A 27,053-nucleotide genomic window follows, 5' to 3' on the forward strand; every position below is an offset into this window, starting at 1 on the left:
CCTATTTTCTGGGTCACAGAATGCAAAGAGGGCCCATTTTTTTTCAGGGAGCCGGGGCACCAGTGAGGAGATGGGGACAGAGGAGCCCTTTTAACCCCCAAGTAGGGTCCTCACATTCCAGGAGTGGAGATGCTAAACAGGAATGTTTCCTTTTACTTAAACTGGATTCACATCTGGGGACAGATCCACGACTCGCTGGTGCTAATCACGTTGTGCTTGACTAACAGTCACCTCAAAATAATGACTCCGCTATTATAGGTTGGTGGCATATGTACAGTATGTGTCAAGAGGATGCAGCTCTGCTCTGATGAGGTCATCATAGCTCATGTCCGGCGCACGGGATCTCTTTTTATGCAACGTTCACGACTAGGTTCACCATAATCCAACACCGACTAACTCACTCATCGACCAAATGCCAGAAACAGTGTAAAGTGGTGTGACGGCGCCACTTCTCTGCATGTAGGGATTAAAGGGACAAATATCCCCACAACCCCAAAAAAAAAAAAAAAAACCCACATTCGTCCATATATGATGACGTATATTAAACGAATACTCCTCAGTGTCAACGTGTCTGACATGACTAAGCAACCTCTTATGTCAAACAAACCTATCTGGCAATGTGTTGAATGCTGGATTAACAGACATCAGGACTGTAATAGGATGAAGATGAGTGGACCGATATAGCTCTGGTCGGGCCCACACAAACCTGCAGCCGACTGTCCACGCACAGCTCTTTGTTTCCTCCTGCCAGTGAGTCGCCCTGCAGTCTTCTGCTGGTGAGTTCCTCTGTCGCGATGCTCTCTTTGGATTAGTCATCGTAACCGTGTGGTTTCTATTTAACTTGAGTGGATTCTTTTTTTTTTCAGTGGAACCGCGCTTTGTTGTTCACACAGGAGGTCACGAGAACGAACTTTAGTTTGATTCAATTCATGTTGCCACCGTCTCGGCTGCATTACGTTTTCTCCCTTTAACTTTTTGGGATTCATATTGTGATGGTTACTGCAACATCAGTCTCTCATCAATACATTTATTTTCAAAATGATACATTATATATATATATATATATATATATACACTATAAGCCTCTTGTGCTCATCTTGGTGCCTGTTGGAAACAACAGCTTGATCTGTTGAGAGGAGGGTACACTAGAGCTGACACCGGCAGCTTAAACCCTCACTCACATAAATAGTACATCCCGAATTAACTGTAAATCCCCGCTGGATGCCAACTCATGGAACTCCTCGTGTAACGGAACTGGGGCAGGTGAGTTTAGCTTGTTAACAGGTTAACAAATTAATCTGTAAACACAATATGATATCAGCTTTTGTGACTTGAGCCTGACCTGTGACAGTGCAGATAGTCCAGACAGGAACCTTTCAAACTGAGCCCCATGAGGAATCGAGTGAAGGTCTCGGCCCCGGTTGTGGACCCTTCATGGTAGGAACATTTAAAACAACAAGACAAAGCAAAGCAAACTGAATCTGTCGCATTGTGACAGATCTTTGTCGTCCAACCAGCTCAAATGAATGATCGGGCGTCTGGTTGTTGTTTATTCTGTCTAGACAGATGTGTAGCACCCCCAAGAGGCAGAGCTACTGAGGAACATGTCCAGTGTTGATGTTTAATCCCGCTCAAACTCAAATCCTATTAGCTTTCAGGAGCAGACACCAAAGCACCTGTTGTTTTTGTTTCTTCGGTTTGCGTGTCTCGTCATCATCACTTCTTTCTTCTTCTTCTTTTTTTACCTTTTCAAGCTCTGAGCTCCACAATGAAGCTGCCGCTCGGTGTGGTCGTTCTGGTGGCGACGCTGGGGGTCCTTTATTCTGCCCCCGAGGACCAACCCACTGGCATCTCAGAGGACACCTTGAAGCGTGAGTCAGCAAAGAGGACTCTCAATGCACCTCTGAGGAAATGTGGGATTTTATGCACGGGCGTTGAAAGCAACTATTTGTGTTTTTATTTCTCCCTCCGTCTCTCAGAGTTGTCCCTAAATGGTGAGAAACTGGTGGACGAGGAGGTGAGTAGAGCTCTGTATGGGGTGAAGGAGATGAGGGAGGTGATGTGGAGGAACCAGCAGAAGCATGAACACCTCATGAAGTCTCTCCGACACAGCAGTGACAAGAAGAAGGCAAGAACAACCACCACATCTTCTGCGGAAAGGACGGCAGGCAGAAAGCAAGTCCATGAAACACGTTTCCCTTCCTGCCTCCAGGGGGCAGACCAACTGGCTCTGGAGGTGACGGAGAAGCTGGAGGAGGCGGAGGGCCAGTGTAAAGACTCCCTGCAGTCCGAGTGGGTGCAGTGCAGACCCTGTCTGGAGGAGGCCTGTAAGACCTTCTACACCTCCACCTGCCGCAGAGGATTTGGCCTTTTCCAAGCCAAGGTATGAAAACTACACCGCTGGAACCGCCAAAGTCTTTACAGCCACCAATGTTTGTCAATTGAAAGTGTCATCGTCTCGCTGTTCACCTCCAACGCCGCAAATACATCAACATGCAAGGTGAAGAAACGCTTTGATGACTAAAGAGATGCACGTGTGATGAATGACAGGAGCACAATTTGGTGCCACAAAACATTTTTTTTTTGCAAAAAAAAAAAAAAAGGATTTTCCTTTAAACCAGTGGTTCCACACTTTAAAATGTTTTATTTGTCCCCTTGTCAAGTCTATGAGCTGTGATGAGACAGACTCTGTCCTTTGCCTCAGAGTATATTTCCTATGAATAGTTTTAGAAGAAGCAAATATAACTCTGTATTGCAGAATTCTTTCCTCGGTGTGACCCCGAGGCCATCAACCACAGCCCGACACAACAGTAAAATAAACTCACCTCGTATACTTCTCACACTGCAGGTGGATAACTTTTTCCGCAGAGTGTCCAGGAGCTTTGGCCCCCAGGAGCCTCGCGAGGACCCAGGGGACATCCTGGTGAATCAGGGAGCTGACAACACCGACACCGAGGTCGACCGCATCGAGGATTCCTTCAACCGCCTGAGCAGCCGCGTGGGCCTGCTGGTGAGCCGCAGCGTGGCCCTGGTCTCCAGCATGCGGGGCAGGCTGGACCGGGTCCTGCGGAGCGCCTTCCTGAACGCCAGCGACGTCCTGACGGAGGAGAGCGCCGCCAAGCTCTACGACGCCGGCCGGGACTCGGGCTTCCTGCAGGGCGTGGGGCTGGAGGAGGTGCTGGACTCCTTCTTTGACTTCGGCAAGAGCGTGGTGGAGGAGTTTGGAGCGGTGGTGACCCAGGTGTTTGAGGACGTCCACGTGGCAGCGGAGGAAGAGAAGAAGAAAGGTAGCGGCAGCGGGTTGACGCCAGTGAGGCCCAAATATGTCGCACTATGTCCCCTCTTTGACCAATTTGTACTTTTGGTTTTCGTTGACTAAGATTTATTTTGTCGATTAGTCCTTCTTTTAAGCTTTTAATGCTGAATTACTTACTTCCCAAAAACGTCTGAGCACTTCTCTCCCTCTAAAGTTTCGGGGGAGTCTTTGTGGCGTGCATTAAATAAACTAAGTGTGTTAGTCCACTAGGAATTTCCCTGGTCATATTTCAAAAGCAGTATGTTACAGAAATGCGATTCTCTGCTTGACAATCTTTACATTTACCGCTAAACTCAACACATCCAACGGCTGCACGTGTTTCGGTTTTGTGCAGGGAGGGAAAGTTTCCCGCGGTTCCTGCAGAACAGGAAGTTGTGCAGGGACCTTCGCAGGCAGACGTCAGAGTGCTGGCAGCTGCAGGGCCAGTGTGAGGCCTGCCAGGGGCCTCTGCTCACAGGTGAAGCACCACCACCACCACCACCACCGTTATCGTTTGACCTCAGCGGACATCTTCGCACACGGCAGCTCGTCTGACCGCTAACTCTTGTCTCCAGAGTGCCCGAGCGTTAGAGAGCTGCACGTGGAGCTGGACGAGGTCTCCCAGATGCAGGACGTGTCCAGAGAGCAGTACGAGGAGATCTTGTCTATTGTCCAGCGCCACACTGAAGAAACCGTCAACTGGCTGAGCAACATGGCGGCCGAATTCAGCTGGGTGGCTCGGACTGCGATCGACAGCAGCACCGAGAACATCTTCCGCATCATCATGGTGAGAAAGAGAAAGGCAGAGTAACAGTGTGTATGGTGGAGACTGAAATAGTCTGTAACTGATCAACAAATTGAACATTTACGCATTAAACAAATATAAAATAAACCAAAAAAAGCAAGTCGGAGGAACAACCTCTTTTAGATAAGTGGGGAAAAAGTTGAGTCTGGTATTGGAGACAGGCTGGTTGGTGTAACAGGTGACCTCTTCCACCCTCCAGGTGGCGCCCAAGAGCCACGGCGAACAGAAGACATCTGCAAATGAGACCCGAGTGGAGGTGAACATCCTGAACTCTGCCCCATTTCTCCTCTCCGTTCCCGGGGAGCTGGAGCTGCGGGGCCCGGCCTTCATCCAGTACGTGGCCCAGGAGGCTCTGAACAAGTTCAAGGAGTTGGTGAGGTGAGAACACGAATGAGCTTCACTGTCACACAGCCAGCAGCCAGCGTCTCGGTCCGATATGTTGAGCTTCTACTGTAGTTTTGCTTTAAAATATAAAGACACATCTTGTCATTAGATGTTGCATTCAGGAAAGCTGCAAGTGTGATACACTTTTCTGACGAATGCCTTTTTTTTGTGTTGTTTTTACAGGGACGAGGATGAATAGAACAACCGTCTCCATTTCTATACGTCTACAAGCACCTTCTTTGTAAAAAAATAAACTAGCTTGTCTTGTATAGTCGGCATAATCTTGTTGAAATGTAAACACACAGCAAATAAACCATGAAAATCATATTTATTAAACGTAAAAAGAACATGTACATCAGACATGTTGTCAAATAGTGCACATAAATAAAAACAAACGGGTGAAATGCAGATGTGTTCTCGAGTCTTGAGTGAATTATAAATGTCCTTCTCGGCGGTCGAGCTGGAGCACGAAGCGCCGACGTCGTTCGCTCGTCAAGAACAAGAGAGCTCAAGGAAAACCTTTGAGTAAATCTTTTATTTTTTTCTGTACAAAAATCATATTAGTTACCAGTCTCAGTTATTTCTTTATCATCTCCCCACTAGTTCAAGTCCCATCTTTAGGAAAACAATCACATTAGGTTCTTGTGAGTGACGCACATAAAAAAAACAAAAACAAAAGTTCACATCTTTGTCCAATTAAGCTCACTTATTGAATGACAATAAGAAGATGCCTTTACATCTCCATCCCGTACTGCTGGACCGACAGTGACCGTACCTCTAAGAACGTGATATTAGACTCATATTCTCAACATCCAGAAGAGCGCGACATCCCTGACACGGCCGCATTGTCTGTTTTCTACTTGCTTCACTCCAGAAGTCATCCATCATCTCTACAACTGGGAATGGAGGAAAGAAGACCACGAAGGGAAACTTGACACAGGCAAACACCCCTCCACACTTTTCGTCCCATAAAAATAAAATCACTGGTTGATTTTGCATAGTTGCATTTACAAAATAAGATATCTTTTTGTTTGCTTTGGATGAAACTTTCCCTCCAGCAGACACAGAACTGAGGACAATGACGGCCCGTTAAGTCATAGGTTTGGTGGAATTTTACTGAGAAGGAAAGAAAGAAATACAACAGCTGCGTCTATGATTTACCTGATGACGTGAATTTAATAGATCCAACAGATTTCTAGACCATCCATCAGGTTCTGCGATGTGAAACTGTGTCCATGTGCGTGACATAAGGAGAACAATACGTTACAGCAATCAGAAATGTGCACTAAACAAAAAAAAGACAAGATGCTATTTTCTTTTTCACAGCTGAAATGTCAAAACATTTATAAAATGTTAAAAAGGAAAAATGTTTCCGCCTGTGTATATTTTCAAAATACCTCTTTATGATTTCAAGTCCCTGTTTAAATAAAAAAAAAGAAAAGAGAAAAGAATGAAAATGTGTAATAAAATCCACGTGATTTGCCAGTCAAGTGACCGTATTAAATAGAATTTGTAGGATGTTTGACACGGTCGGCTCATGTTCTCATTCATCCACCTGATCACACGTGCTAAAAATACATCTTTCTGCACATACTTTGTGTCCATCCGCATCGATCTCCCAGTACAATCGTTCATCCATAAAGTAATCATTTACTTCAGTTCGCACCTTCTCCATCAAAGCCTCGAAAAAGGCGCACACTTGACAATTCAACCGCAGTTGTTGGTTGCTTTAAAAACATAACCTATCAACGTACAAAATCATACCAAACTCGCGCATACAAAAGATTTGAATATCAAAGAACTGAGTGTGAAATAAAATAAACAGAGGGAGGGGGCGGCGGGCTTGGAGGAGAGAGGGGAAATGTACCATCTAGAAAAAGTTTTTTAAAAAAATCTGCAAGAAGCCGTTGATTATAAATTAGAAGACAATCCCTCTTATTCTCATCACAGTGTTGTGGCCAGTTCATATGAATTCTTATGATTAGCGGGCTCCCCAGAGTTTCACAAACCAGCATCAATCTGCACAGTTGGACCCGCCCCCACATATTTGACCCCGGGGAGACAACCCTCTACTTCAGAAGACATACTAGCGTGGTCGAGGACTAGTTTGTAGCCTTAAAAACCTCTTTCTCTGAAGCCTCATCATTCCTTCCCCCTCCCCCCTCCCGCCCCCACATGCTGAAGTTCTCCTTTGTCCCAAGCTTTGTTCTCTCCCCTGATGTTCCTCCAAATGATGCCCTCCTCCCCCGCCACTAAAAACCCCCCAGACTAGAGGTTGTCTCCTGGCTGGTACTGCGGCTCCGTGGCTGTGAAGTAGTCTTCCAAAAACGATTGGATGTATTCGAAGGTAGGCCTTTCGTCTGGGTCCTTCTTCCAGCACTGCCTCATCATCTCATGGAGGGACTCGGGGCACCCCTGGGGGCAGGGCATGCGGTAACCCCGCTCCACCTGCTCAAGTACCTCTCGGTTCACCATCCCTGGGGAAAGACACAGAGCAATACGGTTTAAACGGACTGCCGTTGGACAGCATTTAAGAAACACACTAAGCTATTATACAGTATTATTTGTAGCCTTTATTTTATCATTCTTTCTTTATTTATTTAAAAAAAAAAAAAAAAAAAAAGGTACAGTTCTCCCCAAATCAAAAAAGAGACATTTTCCCTCTTACATGACATGTATTAATCTAGATTTATTTGTCGTGAGTTGCTTAGTTTTGAAGATATGTCGTAAAGATGTGTGACTTTTATTGAATATAATAATAGATCTTTATGGCTCTAGGCTTGAGGTGCCAAACAAATAAAATAATCAAATCTTTCTTTCCAAAAATCCTGACCTGGTTCTTCAAAATAATCTACAGACCTCGTTCTGAGCAGGTTCACGAAGGAACTAAAGTTCCTATGTATTCAATTGTAATGATGTATTTTTGGGTTTGGAGTGATCAGTCTCTATAAGTTATTGGATAGTTAAGTCAATGTAACTTGTCCCTGAGAAAACTAGTCCAAAAAGTGGCCTTTTCCCAAGTTTTCTGGTCAAAAACAAGTGTGCAAGTTCTGATTAGGAGGCAGCTCGGTTTGAAGCCTGCAGCAATTGTTGGCGTCATGCAGCTGACAGGAGGTGGAAATGCCCCCGCAAACCACTGAGTTAAAGGAACAATATGACAAAAAAAAAACCTCATGCAACAACACTCACAGGGCAAACACATTGTTAGTAGTTTGTAGAAATAAAATGTGATTATAAATAGAAGTTGTCCCAGTGCCCTCTTCCTTCCCTACTAAAGCACCAGAGTTGTGGATTCCTTCCCAAGACAGGAAGACAGTGATCCTGAACCCTGTGACATGGTGCTGAAACAGCTCCATGGGGAGCTCAGCTGCAGCTAAAAGAGGTTATGACACAGAGTCAGTGGTATGGTCACAACCACAACCCCCCCCCCCCCCACCTTCCTCCATCTCCATCTCTCTGTGGGAGAGCGGGGGATCAGATTATCACACACACTGGGGGAGAGGAAAGACCCAGAGCAACTGCTGAGACCAGGATATGGTGCGGTGGTATGTCGGATGCTGAGGTGTTAGTGTGATTTATGTCTTGGATCCGAAGCCCTCAGCTCTAATAACGTGCCCGTCATATCTATCTACGTACACGCGCGGACTGAAATAGAAAAGATGATGATGTCCTCCCATGCTCGGCACGTGGTCTTGGTATACCTGCATCAAACTGCTTTTACGGTTTAAGAGCAGAGAACAGAAATAGAACTCCCCAAAAAGACTGCAGAACAAGTCACAAATGTCCTGTGAGTCATACTACAATATGAAGAAGGGGGAAGAAGAAGAAAAAAAAGAAGCTCTGGGTTGAATAATTAGACTGAAACCAAAAAAAGGGCCACAGGAGCCAGATGGCCCTCGACGAGAGATGGTGGTTAAGTCTTCCATATGGCACGCTCTGTAATCAGTGCCAGCCAAACGCTGTGATCACTGCAGCTCTGCTCCTCACCAGCAGGGGTCAGAAACAATGTCATGTGTGAGAGAGTAAGTGGTTCTTTCCCATAGAGGAAATCTGTGTGGACTGATATCATAGCTATATATAGTTATGCTTTCTTTATTCTGATCTACATGTGAGAACAATACAATTAAAAGCTTCTGATGATGATGATGAGCAGGATGTTGGAATTATGCGAGACAAACCTGAAGGAATTCTTCCTGTTTTCCATGATGGAAAATATGAGAAACGTATTCAAAGGTAATGCAGCAATTTAAAACCAGAAATAAAATTTAAAAAAAATGTATGATACTCAAAGACGCGTTACACTGGAGACAAAAGACGGAGACAAACAGAACAAAACAAAAGATGGAAAGACAAAGCAAACAAACCGAACATTATTGGTAACAAAAGGAAAACTGGAAAACTGTGCCGTCCCATCGTTACCTGGATACGGTACTCTGCCCTTGGTCACCAGCTCCGTCAGTAGTATACCAAACGACCAGCCGTCTGATTTGATAGTGAAGCGGCCGTACAGAGCCGCTTCAGGGGCCGTCCACTTGATGGGAAATTTAGCACCTGAAAAAAAAAAGGAACGAAACAAAGTCAGGCAAGAGGAATAACCAACGTGTTTAGAGTTGCAACATACTATTTAGTTTAGTTTTGGCAAGAACAACACATAGTTGGGTTTAAGAAAAATGTTGCATTTAGGCCTAAAAGAAGTACATAAACAAAGTAAAACATAAACAACTATACATCAGTATAAAAGAAACATAAAACATATCACACAAAACAACTTTAAGATAGCTCAGCAACACCCTGGGACACAGTCTAGTGTTTGTTTGACCTGTGACCTCCTCTCCCATTCGCCATAAGTCATCTTTCTCACTTTTTATGCCACGTTAATTGCTCCGAGCGCAGCATATTCACGTGTCTGTGTTTATATTGCGGTCAGTACAAACTACATCCCGTAAATTGCCTTCTTAAATTGTTGACGATTCATTTCCTGTTGATCGACTAATCAATAAATACGCACAACACTGTGGCCTAAATAAACAGGATGCACGGTGAACGAAACGCATCAGCATGTGCTCTTGTACTGCAGTTCAAGTATGGATGTAATCTTTGTCATTACTGATTATTCTGCTAATTGCCTTTCTGATTAATCAATAGTTTGGTCAATACAGCAACATGAGACATTCAAATGCCTTTTTCCTGTCCAACCAACAACTCAAAGATATTTCATTTACCATCACATGAAATTAAAAGAAGATAAGCGAGCAGATGGAACAAACTGTTTTAGTTGTTAAAACAGTTTTGTCGCGGTGGTAGAAATCAGTTCAAGTTCCAGAGTAGGCGTTAAGGGTTCGGAATAAATAGTCTATTTATAGCCAATGCAAGTCCTCACAAAAGCGCACACACACACACGCACCTTGTCTGGCGGTGTACTCGTTGTCCTCGATGAGTCGAGCCAGGCCAAAGTCTGCGATCTTGCACACCAAGTTATCAGCCACCAGGATGTTGGCAGCTCTCAGGTCCCTGTGGATGTAGTTCATCCTCTCGATGAAGGCCATGCCGTCTGCGATCTGAGGCGGGATTGGATAGGACACACGGACAGGGAGAGGAGGGAGGGGGGGGAGGGGTCGGCAATGAGAAAATTGCATCAGGACGCGACAAAAGCAAACAGTCGAGGACAAATAGTTTGCAAATTCTGCCAAAGAAAAAGATTGAGATCAAATATTACTTTCCAATGATAAGAATTAAAAAGGAGTTAGAGTGAGATGTCATCTTAGGAAATACACACTTTGCTCGGGGCCCAGATATGAACGCAGGGCTTTTTTAATTAAATGACATGGAGCCACAACAACCATTGGAAAAATCTTGAACGCAGCCATCTCCTCGCGCTGGCTGTAAACTCCCTCAGGAGTCTCGAGGTTTCAACTTGCCTCGGACTAATTCTCAAGCATTTTCCACTCTGCTGAGTGAGGAGAAGAGGGAGCCTGGGAGCGCAGAGAGGCAAATTAAGAGCAGATCAGGGTCGGTGACTCAACCAGCGTGCTCAAGTGGCCTCTGGTGAGCTGTGTTTAAGTGCTACAGTGGCAGTTAAGTGGTGGGGAACGAGAGGAGGGTAGAGACGTCCGATATTAAATAAATACCACACCCAGATGGAGAACAAACTGCTAATCACGGGGCCTGAATATTTGACTCGTACACACCTACACACTCGACTGGGAAGTTGCCAACATAGAGCGGACTTTGTTTATTGCTGATGTATGTAAATCCTTCTCACACACAGAATAAATTAAAAAAAAAAAAAAAAAAAACAGCAGCTGGGCAGGTCAGGGACAAAGAGAGATTCTGTGTGTTTGTATTCAGATGCTGTGTTTGTATCCCACCTGAGCAGCCATATCCACCAGCTGGGGCAGCTTCAGGTATTTACCATCTCCCTCCTTCAGGAAGTCCAGTAAACTACCTGTCGAGAGGAGTTGAGTAGAATCAACACATCTGTCTCAGCGTTGCACAAACACAACACTCAAATAAGAAAGGCAGGATCAGTTGAGAAGAGAGTTCAGCATCAGAAAACACTCAAATAACCGGAAGCAATCGAAGGCAACATGAGCGCAAAAGGTCTTCTTCCTTAAGTTCAGCGCAGTGTTGCGTTTGTCTAAAGTCAAAGGAGGGTCACGGGGCCCCTCCTTTGACTATAGAAATACAATCAGACTTCTTTTTGCAACCAGAGTGGTCGCCCCCAGCTGGCTGTTAGAAAAAAACGCACGTTTAGAGCGGTTGCTCATTCGTTTGACCTCTTCCTTACCTTTGCCCATGAACTCCGTTACAATGTAGATGGGCTCCTCCGACACCACGGCGTAGAGGGGCACCAGTTTGTCGTGTCGCAGTTTCTTCATGATCTGAGCCTCCTGCAGGAAGGCCTCTGGAGACATGGTGCCGGGCTTCAGGGTCTTGATTGCAACCTTAGTCGTGCCATTCCATGTGCCTGAATAAAATTAAATTTAAAAAAAAAACAAAACACAAAACGTAAAAGAAATGATCACTCGTATTTGCGAGATGCACGAACGCAACATTGGTTTGCATTTGTTTCTAAGTACTATTGAGGAATTGAATTAACCTCAAGGCTTTTCCAATGTATTAAGTGACACATTGGACTACTAAAACCCTAAAAAGGGAAAAACAAAACATTAAAGGCTTTCTGACCCCTTTAAAGTGATTAAAAAAGTCAATCCTAAAATCACGCCAGGGATCTCTGGCAGTGTTCCCATGTGTGGAGCGCAGCTCATGGGGAGAAAGAAAAACGACAGCTAAAATAATCGGGCACTTCCTGGTTGAGAGCTACTTACTCACGCCCTGCTTGCATACAATGAGCTGAGGCGGGATATCTACTGTTTCCGTCATAAGGCTGACCTTCATGAATGAATTACACTGACTGAACACACACACACACACACACAAAGTAGAGCAATGATATTATCTAATAGTAATAATAACATGAGGTGGTGAGCATAGAATGGCGGTCAACTAGCACAAGCCAACACATTAAAACATTTTTTTTTTAAAAACCTGATATTGAACAAATGCATGAGCCAGAAAGGGATTTTCAGTCAGAAGCTGTCGCGGCGTAGCAAAACTATCTCGAACAAAACGGTGCAGGGAGCGACAGAGGCAGATTCCTGGGATTGCAGGCAGGTCGAGGCTTGCTGCAGGCCGCGCTTAATGAAAGACCGAGTGATGAAAGAAGAGTCGCGTTCACTGAAAGGCCCCCGTCTCACATGCAGGCCGGAGAACTGAAGCGTAGGAGGTGACCTGTGATTACAGAGCTGTGTGTGTGTGTGTGTGTGTGTGTGTGTGTGTGTGTCAACAGCAATCAGTGGGCCAGTGAGGGAGCTTAAAGCTAGACTGAATAATTCTATAAAACTACCTCAGTCGATATACATTTACTGCTTTAGTTTGACATTAAATTTACATTAGTTATGAATAATGTACAGCGGATGCTTTGTCTCTGTTTGTAAGCCTAAATGGCCGTGTGAGTATCTGTGCATGCAGTTGTTTGTATTCTTTACTAATTTATGATTTTTGGTTTCAGATCAGTTTCAATATTAATGAACGCACACGGAAGGATGCACTATGTGGTATAAATAAACATTTCTCCTCTCTCAACAATATTTGTACACAAACATAGTTATTATATATGAATGAAATCAATAACTAAAAATAAAAGATTCACCAACATATTTCTGATGCAGAACGAAATATTTCTTGTTTTACAAATAGATAGATGTTAAATAATACAAATGCACAATTTCATGTATTTAAAAGAATTTTAAATTTTCATCAATAACCATGTTTGGATGTTATTGTATTTATATACGGCTTCATTTGTCGTCCATAAATCACTTCGCAGGACAATACGCGTGCATGTTTGAAACATGTACTGTGTGTAAACGTCATGGTCTCTTACCCATCCAGACTTCTCCGAAGCAGCCCTGGCCAAGTTTGATTTCCAGTCCAAGTGACTCTCGTGGAATTTCCCAGGCATCCTTCGCTAGTCCCTGAGTCTGAGGCTTCACCGTGGGGCACACAGTTGTCAGCCTGTAGCACAGACCGTCCGCATGTTCTGGACAGGAACAGACACGTAAAGACACACAGAAACCAAGAGGTCTTGGAGTTGTAGCTTGTTAGCGATCAGCCAGAGAAGTCATGGCCCGTCATCTCTCAGAGAATAATCCCTTTTTTTTTTAAGCGCTTCGTTCCAGAAATAATCAAATGGTATAGTGATTTCACCATAATGACGTGAACTCCGGTGAACTCAATTTGATTTCAATTTCAGTAAGAAAGCAAAAAAGATCAGGAGGTTTTTGAGAGCTCAATGCAGCCGACAGCAGCAGCGCTAACCATCTTGTACAAATGTAGCATTAGTATTCTGCACACAAAACATGGAGCTTGTGATATTGAAACCCCTGCACATGTATGACTTCTAAGTTGTTGTTGACTGGAGTCAAAGGGCTGTACTTAGAGGATAACAAAAAAGGAGTCAGAGCTATAAAAAGCACTGCAGTTGGTGTATCGCATGAATTATATGGAAGCGTGAAGGACAGGGTCAACAACACACAACCTAAAATCAAGTACCACATAACAAATATCTTCTTGTTTATGGATTCTGCTTCTCGGAGTTTAAATGTATTCTTGTAAAGTCCTTGTAAAATCATCCAGATGCTTTCTTGTAACAGTCTGCATTTTTTATTTATTTTTCAAGGCACAGCTGCCTCTCTGTCAATATTGAGGAGATTACAGCAGGCTTAAGACGTTTTTATATTCATGCCTCCTTTGGCTCTTTTTGGCTTAAGTCTCACATGGTTTTGCTTTTTTGGGGCGACATTGTCGTGATTGCTGAGCTGAGACCGTGTCAGAGAACGCACGGCCTCAGAATCCCCACAGAAAAACATATTCAATACATATCCCAGCTGATCTGCAGCTGAATTATGCATCGTCTGCTGAAAGCACTGAATTCATTGTCTGAAATACTTTGGATTGCAAAAAAAAACTAAAAAAGTATAAATGAAAAAAACAGACTATATGAGTCTCGAAAGAATTTCGAGACTCATGTAGTCATGTAAAAAAAGAGTTGCTGTCCCGTAATAAACTACACTTTGTCTACGTAGACTGAGGAGGACGGCTGCATACCTGTGTAGTGTTTCACCAGCTTCTGTAAGGCCTCAAACTGGGCCCGAGTGGTGATGTAATAACCACCGTTGTCCAGCTTTCGGATCTTGTAGTGTTTGACGTTGTCTCCCTTCACCTCATCCCAGTCCCGGATAGACAGCGAGTAGGCACCTTTAAGAGCCACGGAACGGAAGTTATATTATGCTTCTTAGGAGCAGAAAGCCTCTCAGCTTTCATTTTACATAACAGGGAAATATAAAACATACTTTACTTTTAATTTACATTCTAAAATCATAAACAGCTACAATACAAGCGTGCACAAGCATAAATAAGGGAAGCTTTCATCACTTGCCTTACACATCTAGACTGCAGCAATATAATTACAGTCTTGCTTTCAAGAAGGAAATCCTCTTACCTTTGGTCGTCTCACTCTCTCTTGCCAAGAAAGTGCCCCGCTGGTTCCCTGGAAGCAATAAGAGCCGCTCAGCGTCTTTGCGGCCCATTTTACCAAAGTACCATCTGCACGGAGAGACACAGTCAGATAGTGAGACACACGAGGAGCTTTAAAAGTGATGTACAGCACAACTAAGGATTTTCTTATTCTAGTTATATGGATATGGCAGGAGATGTTTTTTAAATGAATCTTATAAATCCCGTCTGTAATCAAAAGCAGATGAGCAGGAAAATATAAGGCATTTGATGTTAGTCAGTGAGCATATAACGTCATGTTTATATGGTTCATTTGTGGTGACCTTCAAAGTCTCACAGCGGATTAAATAGCTTAAAATCTAATTGAAGTCAAAATAATTTAAACCATACAACTATAATTATAGCTTATTAATAACGTTGCTCCCTGCAATACGCTATTTAGCTTTGTTCCATTACATATAGATGGGTTACTATTAGAAATAGGTAAAACATTAGCTGACTGCTGTATACAGTCTTAAATCTAGCTTTTCAACTTCTGCTGAAAAGTGGTAAGAGTCTATTTCAAGACATCGCCCACAGTTTCTCCCAGACTAAATTTTGAGGGAATCTAAAACCCGGAACTCTGTTGATCACTTGCATCGACTCTTTTAGACCATGAGCAAACTTAACTGGTTTACACAGGATTCTTTCTTGTGAGAATGTATATACATCTTGCATTATAGTAAAATGGCTGTCGGCCAATGAGAAACCAGGCAAAAACTGCCTAAAAGCAGAGCTGTCACACCGGATGAACCACAATGGGAACGTCATCGACTCTCAGCGATGCAGAGATTCATTGTTTTGAGTCTCTGCAGGTCGCTACATGACGGGTTAGTCACATTGCACGACCGCCCGGCCGCATCCGGTCCTCTTAATCAAAGAAGGACTAATGGAGCTGGGTGATAAACAGAAGAGGAATGTGAAGGAGAAAGTAAACTGGAGGATGACGGAGATAGAGGGAGTTAGAAAAAGGCAATGACGTCTTACTCTTCAGCCTGTATGGAGTCGGCTGGAGCCACGTAGTTACTGGGGATGTAACCTTTCTGTCCGGTGTTGATGGAGCGAGCCTCCCACCAGTCGCCTTCCCTGAACACAGAAGAGCATGAGAAATCAGAGACTCACAAAAGCATGGTTGAATAATATACACCTGCTCATCAGACTGCAGGTACAAAAAAGGGATAAAAAAGAAACAAGGTCACAACGCGCGTCACTCAATGTTTTAAAAACACGCCGAGCACCGGAGGAGATATTCAGATCCTTTCAAATAAAAAGTAGCAATATCACAATGTTAAAAAACACTCAACGACAAGTCCTGCATTCAAAATCCTACCTCATTACAATATGTTTTTAATAGAGGTTTTAATGTAAACTGTCAATCTGAAAGTTCTGAGTGACTACAGTTGTCTGAGACGTATAGAAAATTAATTCATAATTACAATATTTCCTTCTGAAATGTAGCGGAAAATGGAAATCACTAAAATACAAGCACTTCAAAGTTATCCTTAGTTAGTTAAACTTTCTATGACTGCTGTGTCTGTAATTATATTTATATATATATATATATATATATATATATATATATATATATATATATATGATCATAGTGTGTTCCCATAGATATATATCATATAATAATCAATTGTGAGTGTTGACTAAGTTAAGTAAAGAAATCATTAAATCTAAAATGTCAGTGAGTGACCAGCAATTACAAAGTATTATGGTACTTGACTATCAGTCATGATAACATTCTAATTAATGTTAATGTGATTATTGTTATAACGCATAATGGAGATTTATATTCAATCCTAGAAGCAGAATTTTAAATGCATTATAAGTTTGTTTCAATACATTATTTAAACGAGCGCCACAGAAAGTGTCACCATTACTCACCAACAAATGATGAGAAATAATTGAAATCAAAATATTGGTTAATGCCTTCAGATACGTGGCACAGCGTGAAAATATAATGTCTGACGTGTAAATGTGCTTCATGTATTGTGATGTCGGTTCTACTTCCACACTTTGGAATTTTCAGAAACTCTCGGCGAAAAGAAAACATTTTAAAACCATAGAAACAAAATACTGCATTCATAGGGTCCACACATCTGGCCACAGTTACTTCTATCCTTAACGGCAGAAGTTTGAATTCACGGAGGAGGAACCGAGGTTCAGGGAAAATCTGTCTGCTGGCATTTTTGTAACAACTGAGCAAATCTGTCCTCCTCCCACCTCTTCTCTGAGAGCAGATGGTATTTTCATCACTGCAAATGCATCACGCTCACGGACAGCGGCTGAAGACGTGATTTGCTGAGTATTTGGAGCTCAGCCCATATTCCCACCTGGGAGGAAGATGATGATGATGCTGCTGCTCCCTTTTCATTGTAACTCATTGTTATTACCTAGGATTTAGTTCTAGAAATAAAGTGCATCATATAATTATTGTATATTAGGGATACCGCAAAAAAAACCCATTAGAAAATGAGCAAAATGTGTAGAAATAACGGATTCCATAATAACCCAGTGAGTTTGACCTTAAGGCTCATTTTCAATGCTTTGTTGGTGTCTGAATACAAATTCTGTAAATGTTGATAACACAGTCATCTATTTTATTATACGCATTGCTTACATTCTAATAAATGAGGCCGGAGCGGTGTGTTTTACACTCCAACCCAAATATAAAACGCTAAACTGGAGGAATGATTTATGGCAGGAGAAAAGCAATGGCGACTTTAACAGATGGCCCATTAGAGGAAGCCATTAACCCAGACAGATTTCTGCCCCGATATCAGACCTGAATACAATGAGGGATTAAACACACACACACACACACACGTCCACACACACAGCAGGAGTCCGCCCGTGTAGAAGCAAATGCACTCACGTGTTGTTGATAATCTGGAAGCGGTCTCCTTTTTTGAACGACAGGTCATCTGACGTCCTCGCTTCATAGTCGTACAGCGCCACGAAAAATGTGACGCCCCCTGAAAGCACGAGAAACCGAGTGTTCGAAAAATTAATCACAGATTCCTTTAATCCAGTCTCATTTTTATCTTAAAACGTTTCACGACAAATGAAAACAGCGCCAACGACATTTGACCTTCAAATAAAGACACAACATGTTATTTGGGTTACTTTTAGAATATTTCTTCAGCAAACAAAACTGATAAAGAATTATGCTGATAACTGTTTATCGTTTATTGTTTAACATAACACAAATTCAACCAGCTCTCTTAACTTTGATTAATTTAAAAAACACATGACACACACACACACACGTACATGTAAGGAGTATATTTGTTTGTAGTCTGAAGTGACAGAGTTCAGAGAGACAACAGGACTCTGGCAGGTTTATCTTGAGGAGGAATTAGACCTACAGCAGCCCTTCAAGGCAGATTATCCTCCTTTAGAGAGCGAGGCAGGGCCTGAGGGTGTGCCTGTGCGCTTTGGGAGGAAACCTTACTCTTTGCCGAGTATATTTACTGGATAATTTCCCCATCCACTCTATTATCAACCTGAAATGGCACAGGACAATTTGTCATGCCACCAAGAGTCATTTAATTTACCAACAAAATCCCAAATCAAAAAAAAGGTCCTGACTATGAGCATTGTTGCAAATGAAAATGTGTGCGTGCATAATCCACACTGCATGTAATAGTTTTTGTTGGCTGCGGAGATGCCATGCCCGCTGCACTGCTTCCCGTATAAGAAACCTATTTGGGGTTCCTCTTCGACCAACTCCTCAAAAATGTCTCATTTGCATAACATCTGCTGCTCATTACGCCATGCGCATAACAAATGTTGAGCAGAGTTTATTCTAAAGTTGTACACTGATTTAAACCCAAGGCAAACAGAATAAAAATGTTGCGAGGATTGCAAATTAGTCAAGAACATTTTCATTTAATCTTAAAAACAGCTTTTACATCAGTTTCTTCTCTGAAGGGGCTTGGGGACCCAAAGTTAGATGAGAAACTTTCAAAGCCTTTCCTTCTTTTAAATCACATATGCAGGTTTCCTTTGATCCTGGTCTCATGTGTCTCCCACTGAAACCTTAAATCCTGTCCAGGAACTGACCTGGGATGACCCCGGGGAAGGGACTGCTCACAGCCACTGAGGTGAAGGAGGTGGAGGCCCCGCCGAACGGCGTCATGATGGAAGACGCCCCACCAAAGGGCGTGAGGGCGGCAGCGTGACTGTTGTAGCTGTTGTTGTGCGTCTTCATAGCTGGCGAGTGACCCATCAGGGTGGGGTCGGGCCCGTAGTGGCCCAGGTGGGCATTGATTGGCGTGGCGTTTGAGTTGTCGGGTCGGTACTTTAGCGCCGGGCCCTTGTCCTCTTTACTCCGGACGCAACCCATCGTCAAAGCCTGCAGGGAGGAGAAGGAAAAAGAAGATTTGATTGAGGTTGATCTTCAAACTACTTCATCTTAATTCATATTGATGAAGCCATCAGTGCATTAATTGTGAACACAAGTTCCCAACTGTCAATGAAACCCGAGGTCCTCTAAAATCTCTCTGGACGCGGTTAGATACACATTTACAACACCAACCGCAAACTATGTAATGTATTAACTGTATTTTGAATTTATCCCATGAAGTAAAATGGGCATATCAAGTGACACAGAAATAATAATGAATCTCACACAAGGTCTACTAGCACAGATTTGTGCTTTTTGTCGCAATATGGAGAGAAATAATTACGCTATTAGTCTGGGGCTTTTTTTCGGGGTGGTCTTGGGATAACTCTCCCATGCAGAAAACAAAGACCGCATGCCAAACGGATGACTTCACAAGTCGGAACAAAAGCATGTCAAGCTACCAGAGCTAGAAACTAGATCCTGTTGGAGCCTGTGGCCATTTCAGCTCCCCTGTGATCACACGATCACTGACACAGATCTGTGAGGGGCAAAGAGCCCTCTGGTGTGAAGAGTTGGTGTGCGTGTGCATGTGACCCAAAGACCAAATGATGTCACTTTAACAGAAAGACAAACCTAGAATTATCGCCTTACAGTTTTATGCCTCAGCCAACAAGTCATGTTGCAGTTAACTTCCATATCTGAAAGCATGACAGTTTAAGAGTGTGTAAGTGTGTTTGTCTGCTCTGTTCATTCATTTTTCCGTCACCTCTGGCCTCTTCGTCGAGAGGCGCTGCCGGTGTGTCTTTTCCGAGTGCACACAATGAAACGAGCCGTCTCTGCACAACAGAGGGACACTCCGGTCCAAGACCAATCCACTGTCGATGACTCATATTCTGGCATTTGTAAAATGTTACGACGTAGTTTCAAATGCCGGTCAGCGACAGGTTGCATGCTGGCATTTGTAACAGTAGCAGAGGTGTGTGCTGCGGTCACTCATGGATGGGAACACAGAGGGTCGCTCTCAGACCTCAGTGGTCCATAGTTTAAGTTTAACTCCTAAAATCCTTAAAACTTCACATCTCAAAGAGGTGAGATGTCGGAAGCAGGCCGCTCTCCCCTTTCTGAATTGTAAAGCATGTATTGATCGGCCAAATCTTGATTCTATCAAACTGGAACTAAATCCCCTGGTGATGAAAACAATTGATTGAATCTCTACTTAAAGAATGGCGTCAGCTTGTAAAGGTCACGCTACAACTAAACCTTGTGAGGGTCAACAATCAATGTATGGATGGATGTACTTATTTGAGATGAATGTTGTATCGACTTACGTCCATGAACAAACGGCGTGGACTAAACGCCAATGCTGAGGCAGCGGAAATAGACAGTAGGGTGAGATGATGGATGGAGACGATTTATCAGAACAACAGCTGGTGGCGACAGCATTGCGAGCATGGCAGCACTAGTTGTCCTGGCAATTTGTTAATGTTGTTTAAAATGCCACGCAACAGGCCTGCTCTTTACAAAATTGCAATGTAGTTGGTGTAAAATGACAATAACAATATGTAGTTTGATTAACTTTTCTAGTCCTTTAGCTTCTTTATAGCTTCACGGCTGAAAAACACGAGGTACGGCTGAGATGTTGGTGTGCTTTTCTATTTTAGTACAAGGAAACAGATCAGAAAAGAATCGATCTGAACAGTGAAGACACTTTTTTCCTCAAGGAAACGTCAAGGTAGTTTACCAACATTTCAAAAAATGTGGACAAGCTAGTTTTCGCCAGGAGGGGGGAGGGGTTCTACAAAAAATGTAATCCTCTCAAGTAGAGCTGAAATTATGAATCGACTAATCTACTACTAGTCGATTGTCAGAAAATGTATCGACTATTAATCAACTATTTTAAATAAACAAATGTATATTTTTATAAAGCTGACAATCAATCGAGGAAATACACATGAATCAATAATGAAAATAATTGTCTAGGTGCTTTGAACCTGCAGGTCTTAATTCACTGTGCAGTGGACCAAACTAAACAAGCGTCATAGGAGAAGCCGCTGACATCAGAGCAGAAGACAACATAAACATGACCGCCACCTTTGACCTCATCCTGTCGCACATGTCAGCCACTACGTTTCCAAATGTCCAAAACACTTAAGAGTCTAATCCTGAAGTTAATGCCACAGCAAAGGGATGGCTGAGCTGAAAGAAAACAAGGTGTGAGGGTGTCCTGTGTAGCTTAAAGAGCGTATCGATGATTCAAATCCTCTGCCGGCTCCCTGAAACAAACACGGCAGACCCATGGCTAATCCTGATGAATCACAGATTCAGTGTCAGTCTAACAGCTCACGTTAATACTATGTGGAATATCTGCTTTAATAATCAAGCAAACTATCCGGATCAGCAACTGGAATGATGAGGATCAAAGCACTTTGACTTCAAAACTCGTGTGTGCCTTTTAAAACCTTTTCTCGGGTATCAGTAGTTCCCCTTTCTGTTGAAACTCTTTTGATTAATGTTCCCAAGTGCTGTCATGTAATTATAGGCGAATAGTGTAATAAAAAAACTCCCCTATTCAAAATGATTTGCAAACCTTTCCCCATTGACACCATCATGCACCCAGAGGAGTCGCTCCCTAAAATGGCCATGTATAGATAGCAAGCCTGAGCGAGTCCACGGGGTTGCCGCATGATCTGGCGTGTCAAAAGTAGTTCAACGCCCACAACTTTTTCTTTGGATCTTTGGCTCAAGATATACACAAGACATGGCTGACAGCAAAATCCAGACTTGAACTCGGGATGTCTTGGGGATTTATTGAAAACTCAAAATGAAAGTCTTCTACATTGCAATCCTTCCAGCAAACTTCCCGGTGAACAATGAGGACAAACCATCACCAATTCTGTTTTAACAGAATATTCTCTGGTCTAGCTCAGCTACGGTTCACTACCCAGTCTGTTTGTACTCAGCTGGTTACCAATAAGATTTTCACTTCACTTGTTTGACTTCAGCGGTTTAGATGATAGATACTCAATTTTTCTGCAGTTAATACAGACATGTGAACTAACCACAGACAGTTTTTTTCATTCATGACCTCACAGCGATGAGCCGCTGCAGAATTAATATTGGGTAAACACTGAAATGGATATTTGTTTTGTTTTTGGCATTACATTTTCTTTTTGGCCTGGTGGGGCTCCTACCGGCCCAAACAAACAAACAAAACAAACTTCGAAAGCAGTCGTTGGGAAAAACACAAAACACATTTAACAAATGAATTTCCCAGCGCACTCACAAGCCCCTGAACTATACACATGCTGACACCGAGCAGCACAAATGCTAATGCTAAAGCTTTTGTGCCAACTACTTTACAGAATATCCTGGTCCATCCCCTGAGAAGTATTTCATTCAGATTCAACGGGACCTCAAATGACATGTCTCAGTCCTGGGAGGGGAAAGAGGTTCATGAAAAACAGAAATAAAGAGTGAGGAAATTTACAGGGAAGAGAATGATTCTTGAGTGACAAATGTACTAAAACTAATGACAGCTCAAATCAAGCTTCCATCTAATCAAGGCAGATTATTATATCCTCTCTCCAATGATTTCCCTATATGAGGCTCACACACACACACGTTAAAAAAAAGTAAGCATCTATTTAAAATTAAACACATTGTAAGAAAGTGTGTTATTTTGCATATTTATAAGAATGTAAATGTGCAAGTTCAGACGCAGCAGCTGAGTTCAAACGCTTACATTTACTTTACAACAGAAGAGACACTATGTTTGGACATTTTAAAAACAAGAGGCATCAGTTACGACATGCAATAGAAAGAGATTTATTCACACAACTCCCACACATTTGTGAATAACTTTACTTCCAGGCATACTGTCCAAGCGCACACAAAAGGCAGTGGTATGTGCTCAAACAAACGCTGGAGCCAGACCTCCTCCAAGGACATGAGACATGTGAGGCTGTGTGCCAGACTGCCAGTGATGCCGTGTCAGATTAAGGAGACGCAGGCTGCCGCTTCCCACAGGGCCAATACAACAAGGCCGGAGAGCCGCGAGAGAGAAGCTTTTGCTGTTGCTTGCATGCATGCAGGCAGCGTTCAGCAGAAAACCATCCCAGCACGACACGTAACCAGGACAAACTGTTGACGTTAAATCTGGGATAAGCTCAAACTGTTTTGGCATCATAGGGCAAACTAAATTAATAATTACCCTTCTACATCGACAGTAATTCAAGTGGTATCCCAGGGAAGGCAGTTTTATTATAAAAAAGGCATACAAAAAATAATCCATCAGAATTTGAAAACACAGCCCTCATCCAGCAGCTCTCCCCTCTCAGCAGGCGAACGCCGCAATGTGCACGCGCTTCATCGTCCTTCATACAGTAACCTGTGCTGTACGAGTACTGCTCATTCACTGCGAACAAAGCAAACCACAGTATTGGCAAAGCGTTTCAGAGATGGAGAAGGAAAATGTTGGAAATTGACTAATCAATGTTGCTTTGCAGTGCAGGCAGATGTCGCCAATGCTTGAACAACAACCTTTCCTGCAGGGTGTCCCGTCGTTGGATCACACTTTCATCGAAGGGATGTGGTCGCGCATCTCGTAGAATAACCAACACCTTCTCTCACAGGTCGTCTCTGAAACAGCCTGTGATTGGCTTAAGTCTCCTGTACGCGTGGTAGATCTTTGGAGGGCGGTGCAAAAGTCTAGTTCTCTCTCAGATCACTTGACTTAGAAACTATGTGAACCTTCAAAACAAACAATCTAAGTCACACCCTCGTCACACTTGGATTGGCCAGCTGTATGGAGGTCAGAAAGAAGCATGGACTTTCCATCCGTGTAAATGGGATCTCTTTGCCTGCCATGACGTTTGTGTAATTCATTCATCAAGCATGACACAGCTCTGAGCTCCTAGTAAACCATTCTGACTAATCAGATAAGATGCAACTCTGGAGTGGACTGGGAGAGGCCCTTCGACCTTTGAGCCACTGCCTTGTATAAGCTTGGCAGTCACTTGGCAGCACATAAAAACTCATTAAAAAAAGTGTATAATCACTAATTACAGTTAAAGATTTTTTTAGTTAGTGTATAGTTGGGCTTTAGCAAATGGGAACGGATGTGTAACTCCAAGACTAACCTAAACTTTCCAGTGAAGGTCTTCTTTGATGAGATAGTTCTTTTTTTAAGTATAAAAAACTTTGTCTGTTTTTGACTATTACATATAGGCAAGGTTATTCTAAGGTTGTACAGCTGCACTGGCCTCTTTGGGTTAAAAAGTACAAGCTGGCATTCAAACCGAAAACACTGGTGTCGGAGTGTTGGTATCAATGAATCAATGTGTTTAAAAAGGTGCGTTAGATTCTAAAACATGACAGTGGTTTGTCATTCAGGATCCACTATTCCATCTTTCGTTGCATTGCCAGGTTCAACTTTGGCAGATGACTCTGCAGGGAGGGAGTGCCAATGCAAGGAAGCGTCCGGCAACACAACAAAAACCTGGCTCTCCCTTTGCTGAAGCACAAGAAGCCGCCATCCTGCAAGGAGCCATCATATGTGTAAGCACACCACACGTTTACCTCAGACTCTGAAGAGGAAGTAGTCCAGAGCATGATATCTTCGCAGAAAAAAAAGGGTCTCACAAAACCCTCGTTTCAAATGCAGCTATTTCCGGTCTTAATGTCCGCCAAGTCTGTTGAACCTCTGACCGCATTCAAAATCACAGCTGGGTTTGGTCAGGTGTGGTCCGTTTTACGGTTACCACACCCAGCTGGGATGTAGCACGGTATCATAGTGCCACGCTACATCCCAGCTGCACAGGGAGAGGGGGAGGCATTTTATCACAACTCCTTGGCTGGAAAGGCCAGATATGCAGTAGTGGTACCATTGTGCAGCAGTATCAGAGTTCTTCAAATGACACTCAGCCTTGTGAACACATGAAAGTAGTCAACATCTTCAATAGTTCTGGTTTCAACAGACAAAACAACAAAGTCTTCAGATTCCGACTATATTAACCACAGAGAAGCAGCAGGCCCCACATTTGGGAAGTTGAAACAAGAATGTTGGCAAACGACTTAAAGGATTCATTGATCACTATAATGTTGTTTTACGCTGATCCTTTCAGCCCTACAACAAAGGCCATCATTGCACTTAGGAGACTGTAATGCTGCTGATAAGAGTTTTTCCTTATATGCCTTTGGACAAACAGCGGCATGTGAAGTCCACAAGCAAAACTTGCTCATGCTATGAAGAGACCAATCCAGTGCGTTGAGCCCGAAAGCCAAGTTGACAGACTTGCACCGTAAACACTGGCCACAATCACAGAGCAACGAGGAGGTACCAGGGGCTGCAAAGCCACTACTGAAGCGTAACTCAGTAATTGCCCTGGCACACTCTCTGAGGCGCAGCTCAGTCTTATCTTCAGGGCGGCCTGCCATCTCTGCCAATCACAATGAGTGGAGAGGGCCAGCGGGGGTGGTGTGTGTTGGTGTGTGTGTGTGTTTGTGAGGAGGGGGGAAACTTCCTTCCGAATCCATTCATGCCATTGAGGCCACCTGCTGTGCCCGTCAATGGCAAGAGTGACGCTGGGAGAGGGAGAGAGAAAAGGCCATCTTCAAGCAATAAAAAAAGAGCTCTTCCGGTCCTCTGCGGCCACATCGTTGACCGATGACATCTGAAACCAGAGGACTCTTCCTTTTCTAAAAAGGAAGGAAAAACTAGCAATAAGAGAGTGAGGGGTTACAAATTTGACCTTTTCGCCAGACTGGATTTTTTTGTTTTTTGAATTGTCAAAACTGTAGAGACACACTAGTTCCACAAGGACACTTGAGGAGAACGCGAGGAGCTTTAAATCCTCTAGTTAAACTCAAGTTCCTGAACCCCGGCCAGCACCACCTGTTAGCGCTCCTCACTCCTCTGCCAACAGCCCTCTCCTTTCCAGCTGTGTGTGTCTCGATGTGTGTGTGAGGTAGACACGACTGTCCAGCCAATCGGGTCTGCACGAACAGAGGGATTACAGTGGAGGAGGATTACTGTGACACTGGAGTATATAAGCACCCACTATCAGGGACAGTGGCTGTATGAACACACGGGACACACAACATTACAACAGCTTTCCTGCCCTTTAGATCGCCTTACACACACATGCAGTTTAAGGAATATGCCAATCTGGGTAAGTATAGTTGCACCACCACAATAAAAGCATGCAGGAAGAGGCATCACTTTCACACAGAAATGTCATTTTGGAAGGTTAGTTGTAACAGTATGTGTGTCTTACAATAAAGGCCTTAAAAGAGCTGAGGCCTGCAGCAGCTGATAGTGCAAGAAGAGATAGAGATTTGGGTGAGGCAGAACGAAAGCAGTAGGTGGTTACGCTTTAGGGGGGGAGGGGGGGACTCAAACACATTTGAAATGAAGCTACACAAAATCACAGAAATGTGATTTCATTACTGTGTTAATTTCACGACTAAAACGGTGTAAAAGCAGGAATCTAGCATTGTTCCCAGGACAGGTTGAGAGTATTTTACTTCTGCGTGTTCTACTTTCATCAAAGAATACAAGTAAATAAACCCTCACATCAAGTTTCCGGTTCAGGAATAACAACAAAACAGACCTTTTTTTTTATAACAATGCAACAGAGCGGAGGCAACTCTCCTGCTCGCTTTTCCCAACTTTCTCCCAAGTGTCAGAGCACTAACAAGGCCCCGCGCTCTCGCTCACAAGACACACACATACGAGCACTTTTTTTTAATTTTTTACCTTGAATGCGACGTTTGCAGTGTTTTACTTCGGCTACATGCGTCCTGTGAGCTTCTTCTTTACTCCACGTTTTTGTTTCACGTCGACAACCCTGAGAAAGAAGCGGTTCCTAACGTGGACTCTCAGTCGTCCGTCCGTCCCATACCGTTTAACTACTTCCCCAGCACAAAGTCATCCGTTGGTCTGCTTTATATTCCTTTAAAAAACGAGGACACACGGCAGCTGACAAAAGCTGCTTAATATGGCGGAGTGAGAGCCAAGCAAAGCAGTTATAATATCCACAAATCACCGCCCGCTGATGGGTCACGGTTGCCCCGAAAGACACACAACAATAGCCTGACTA

The 27,053-nt window shown here is 43.4% G+C and overlaps 2 protein-coding genes across 2 annotated transcripts; one reads left to right on the forward strand and one right to left on the reverse strand.

Annotated features, from left to right (window-relative positions):
• The first annotated feature begins 699 nt into the window (after positions 1–699).
• Positions 700–4,879, forward strand: clul1 (clusterin-like 1 (retinal)). The gene is made up of 9 exons (XM_068600944.1): positions 700–776; positions 1,755–1,871; positions 1,980–2,128; positions 2,213–2,383; positions 2,849–3,293; positions 3,651–3,771; positions 3,863–4,082; positions 4,300–4,478; positions 4,668–4,879. Exons 2-9 carry the CDS (start codon positions 1,769–1,771, stop codon positions 4,681–4,683), a joined length of 1,404 nt encoding a protein of 467 aa, XP_068457045.1. The 5' UTR covers positions 700–776; positions 1,755–1,768; the 3' UTR covers positions 4,684–4,879.
• Positions 4,845–27,053, reverse strand: yes1 (YES proto-oncogene 1, Src family tyrosine kinase). Its single transcript, XM_068602645.1, has 12 exons — positions 26,711–27,053; positions 18,672–18,963; positions 17,482–17,581; positions 15,588–15,686; positions 14,548–14,651; positions 14,154–14,303; positions 12,931–13,086; positions 11,272–11,451; positions 10,853–10,929; positions 9,889–10,042; positions 8,904–9,035; positions 4,845–6,961 (listed from the first exon to the last, which is right to left on the reverse strand). The coding sequence occupies exons 2-12, from the start codon at positions 18,952–18,954 to the stop codon at positions 6,753–6,755; spliced, it is 1,644 nt and encodes a 547-aa protein (XP_068458746.1). The 5' UTR covers positions 18,955–18,963; positions 26,711–27,053; the 3' UTR covers positions 4,845–6,752.

The sequence above is a fragment of the Clinocottus analis genome, unplaced genomic scaffold, assembly GCF_023055335.1.
Source record: "Clinocottus analis isolate CAN_PGR_092001 unplaced genomic scaffold, fCliAna1.0.p SCAF_11, whole genome shotgun sequence".
Taxonomy (NCBI): domain Eukaryota; kingdom Metazoa; phylum Chordata; class Actinopteri; order Perciformes; family Cottidae; genus Clinocottus; species Clinocottus analis.

Bases quoted from the DNA above. Each gene is read 5' to 3' on its own strand.
- yes1 (XM_068602645.1), bottom strand. From the start codon at position 18,954: ATGGGTTGCGTCCGGAGTAAAGAGGACAAGGGCCCGGCGCTAAAGTAC. The intron at 14,304-14,547 runs GTAAGAGGATTT...TGGCTCTTAAAG, and splicing joins AGAGAGTGAGACGACCAAAG to GTGCCTACTCGCTGTCTATC. The intron at 13,087-14,153 runs GTATGCAGCCGT...GTTCCTGTCCAG, and splicing joins GCTGGTGAAACACTACACAG to AACATGCGGACGGTCTGTGC.
- clul1 (XM_068600944.1), top strand. From the start codon at position 1,769: ATGAAGCTGCCGCTCGGTGTGGTCGTTCTGGTGGCGACGCTGGGGGTC. The intron at 1,872-1,979 runs GTGAGTCAGCAA...TCCGTCTCTCAG, and splicing joins CTCAGAGGACACCTTGAAGC to AGTTGTCCCTAAATGGTGAG. The intron at 3,294-3,650 runs GCAGCGGGTTGA...GGTTTTGTGCAG, and splicing joins AGAGAAGAAGAAAGGTAGCG to GGAGGGAAAGTTTCCCGCGG.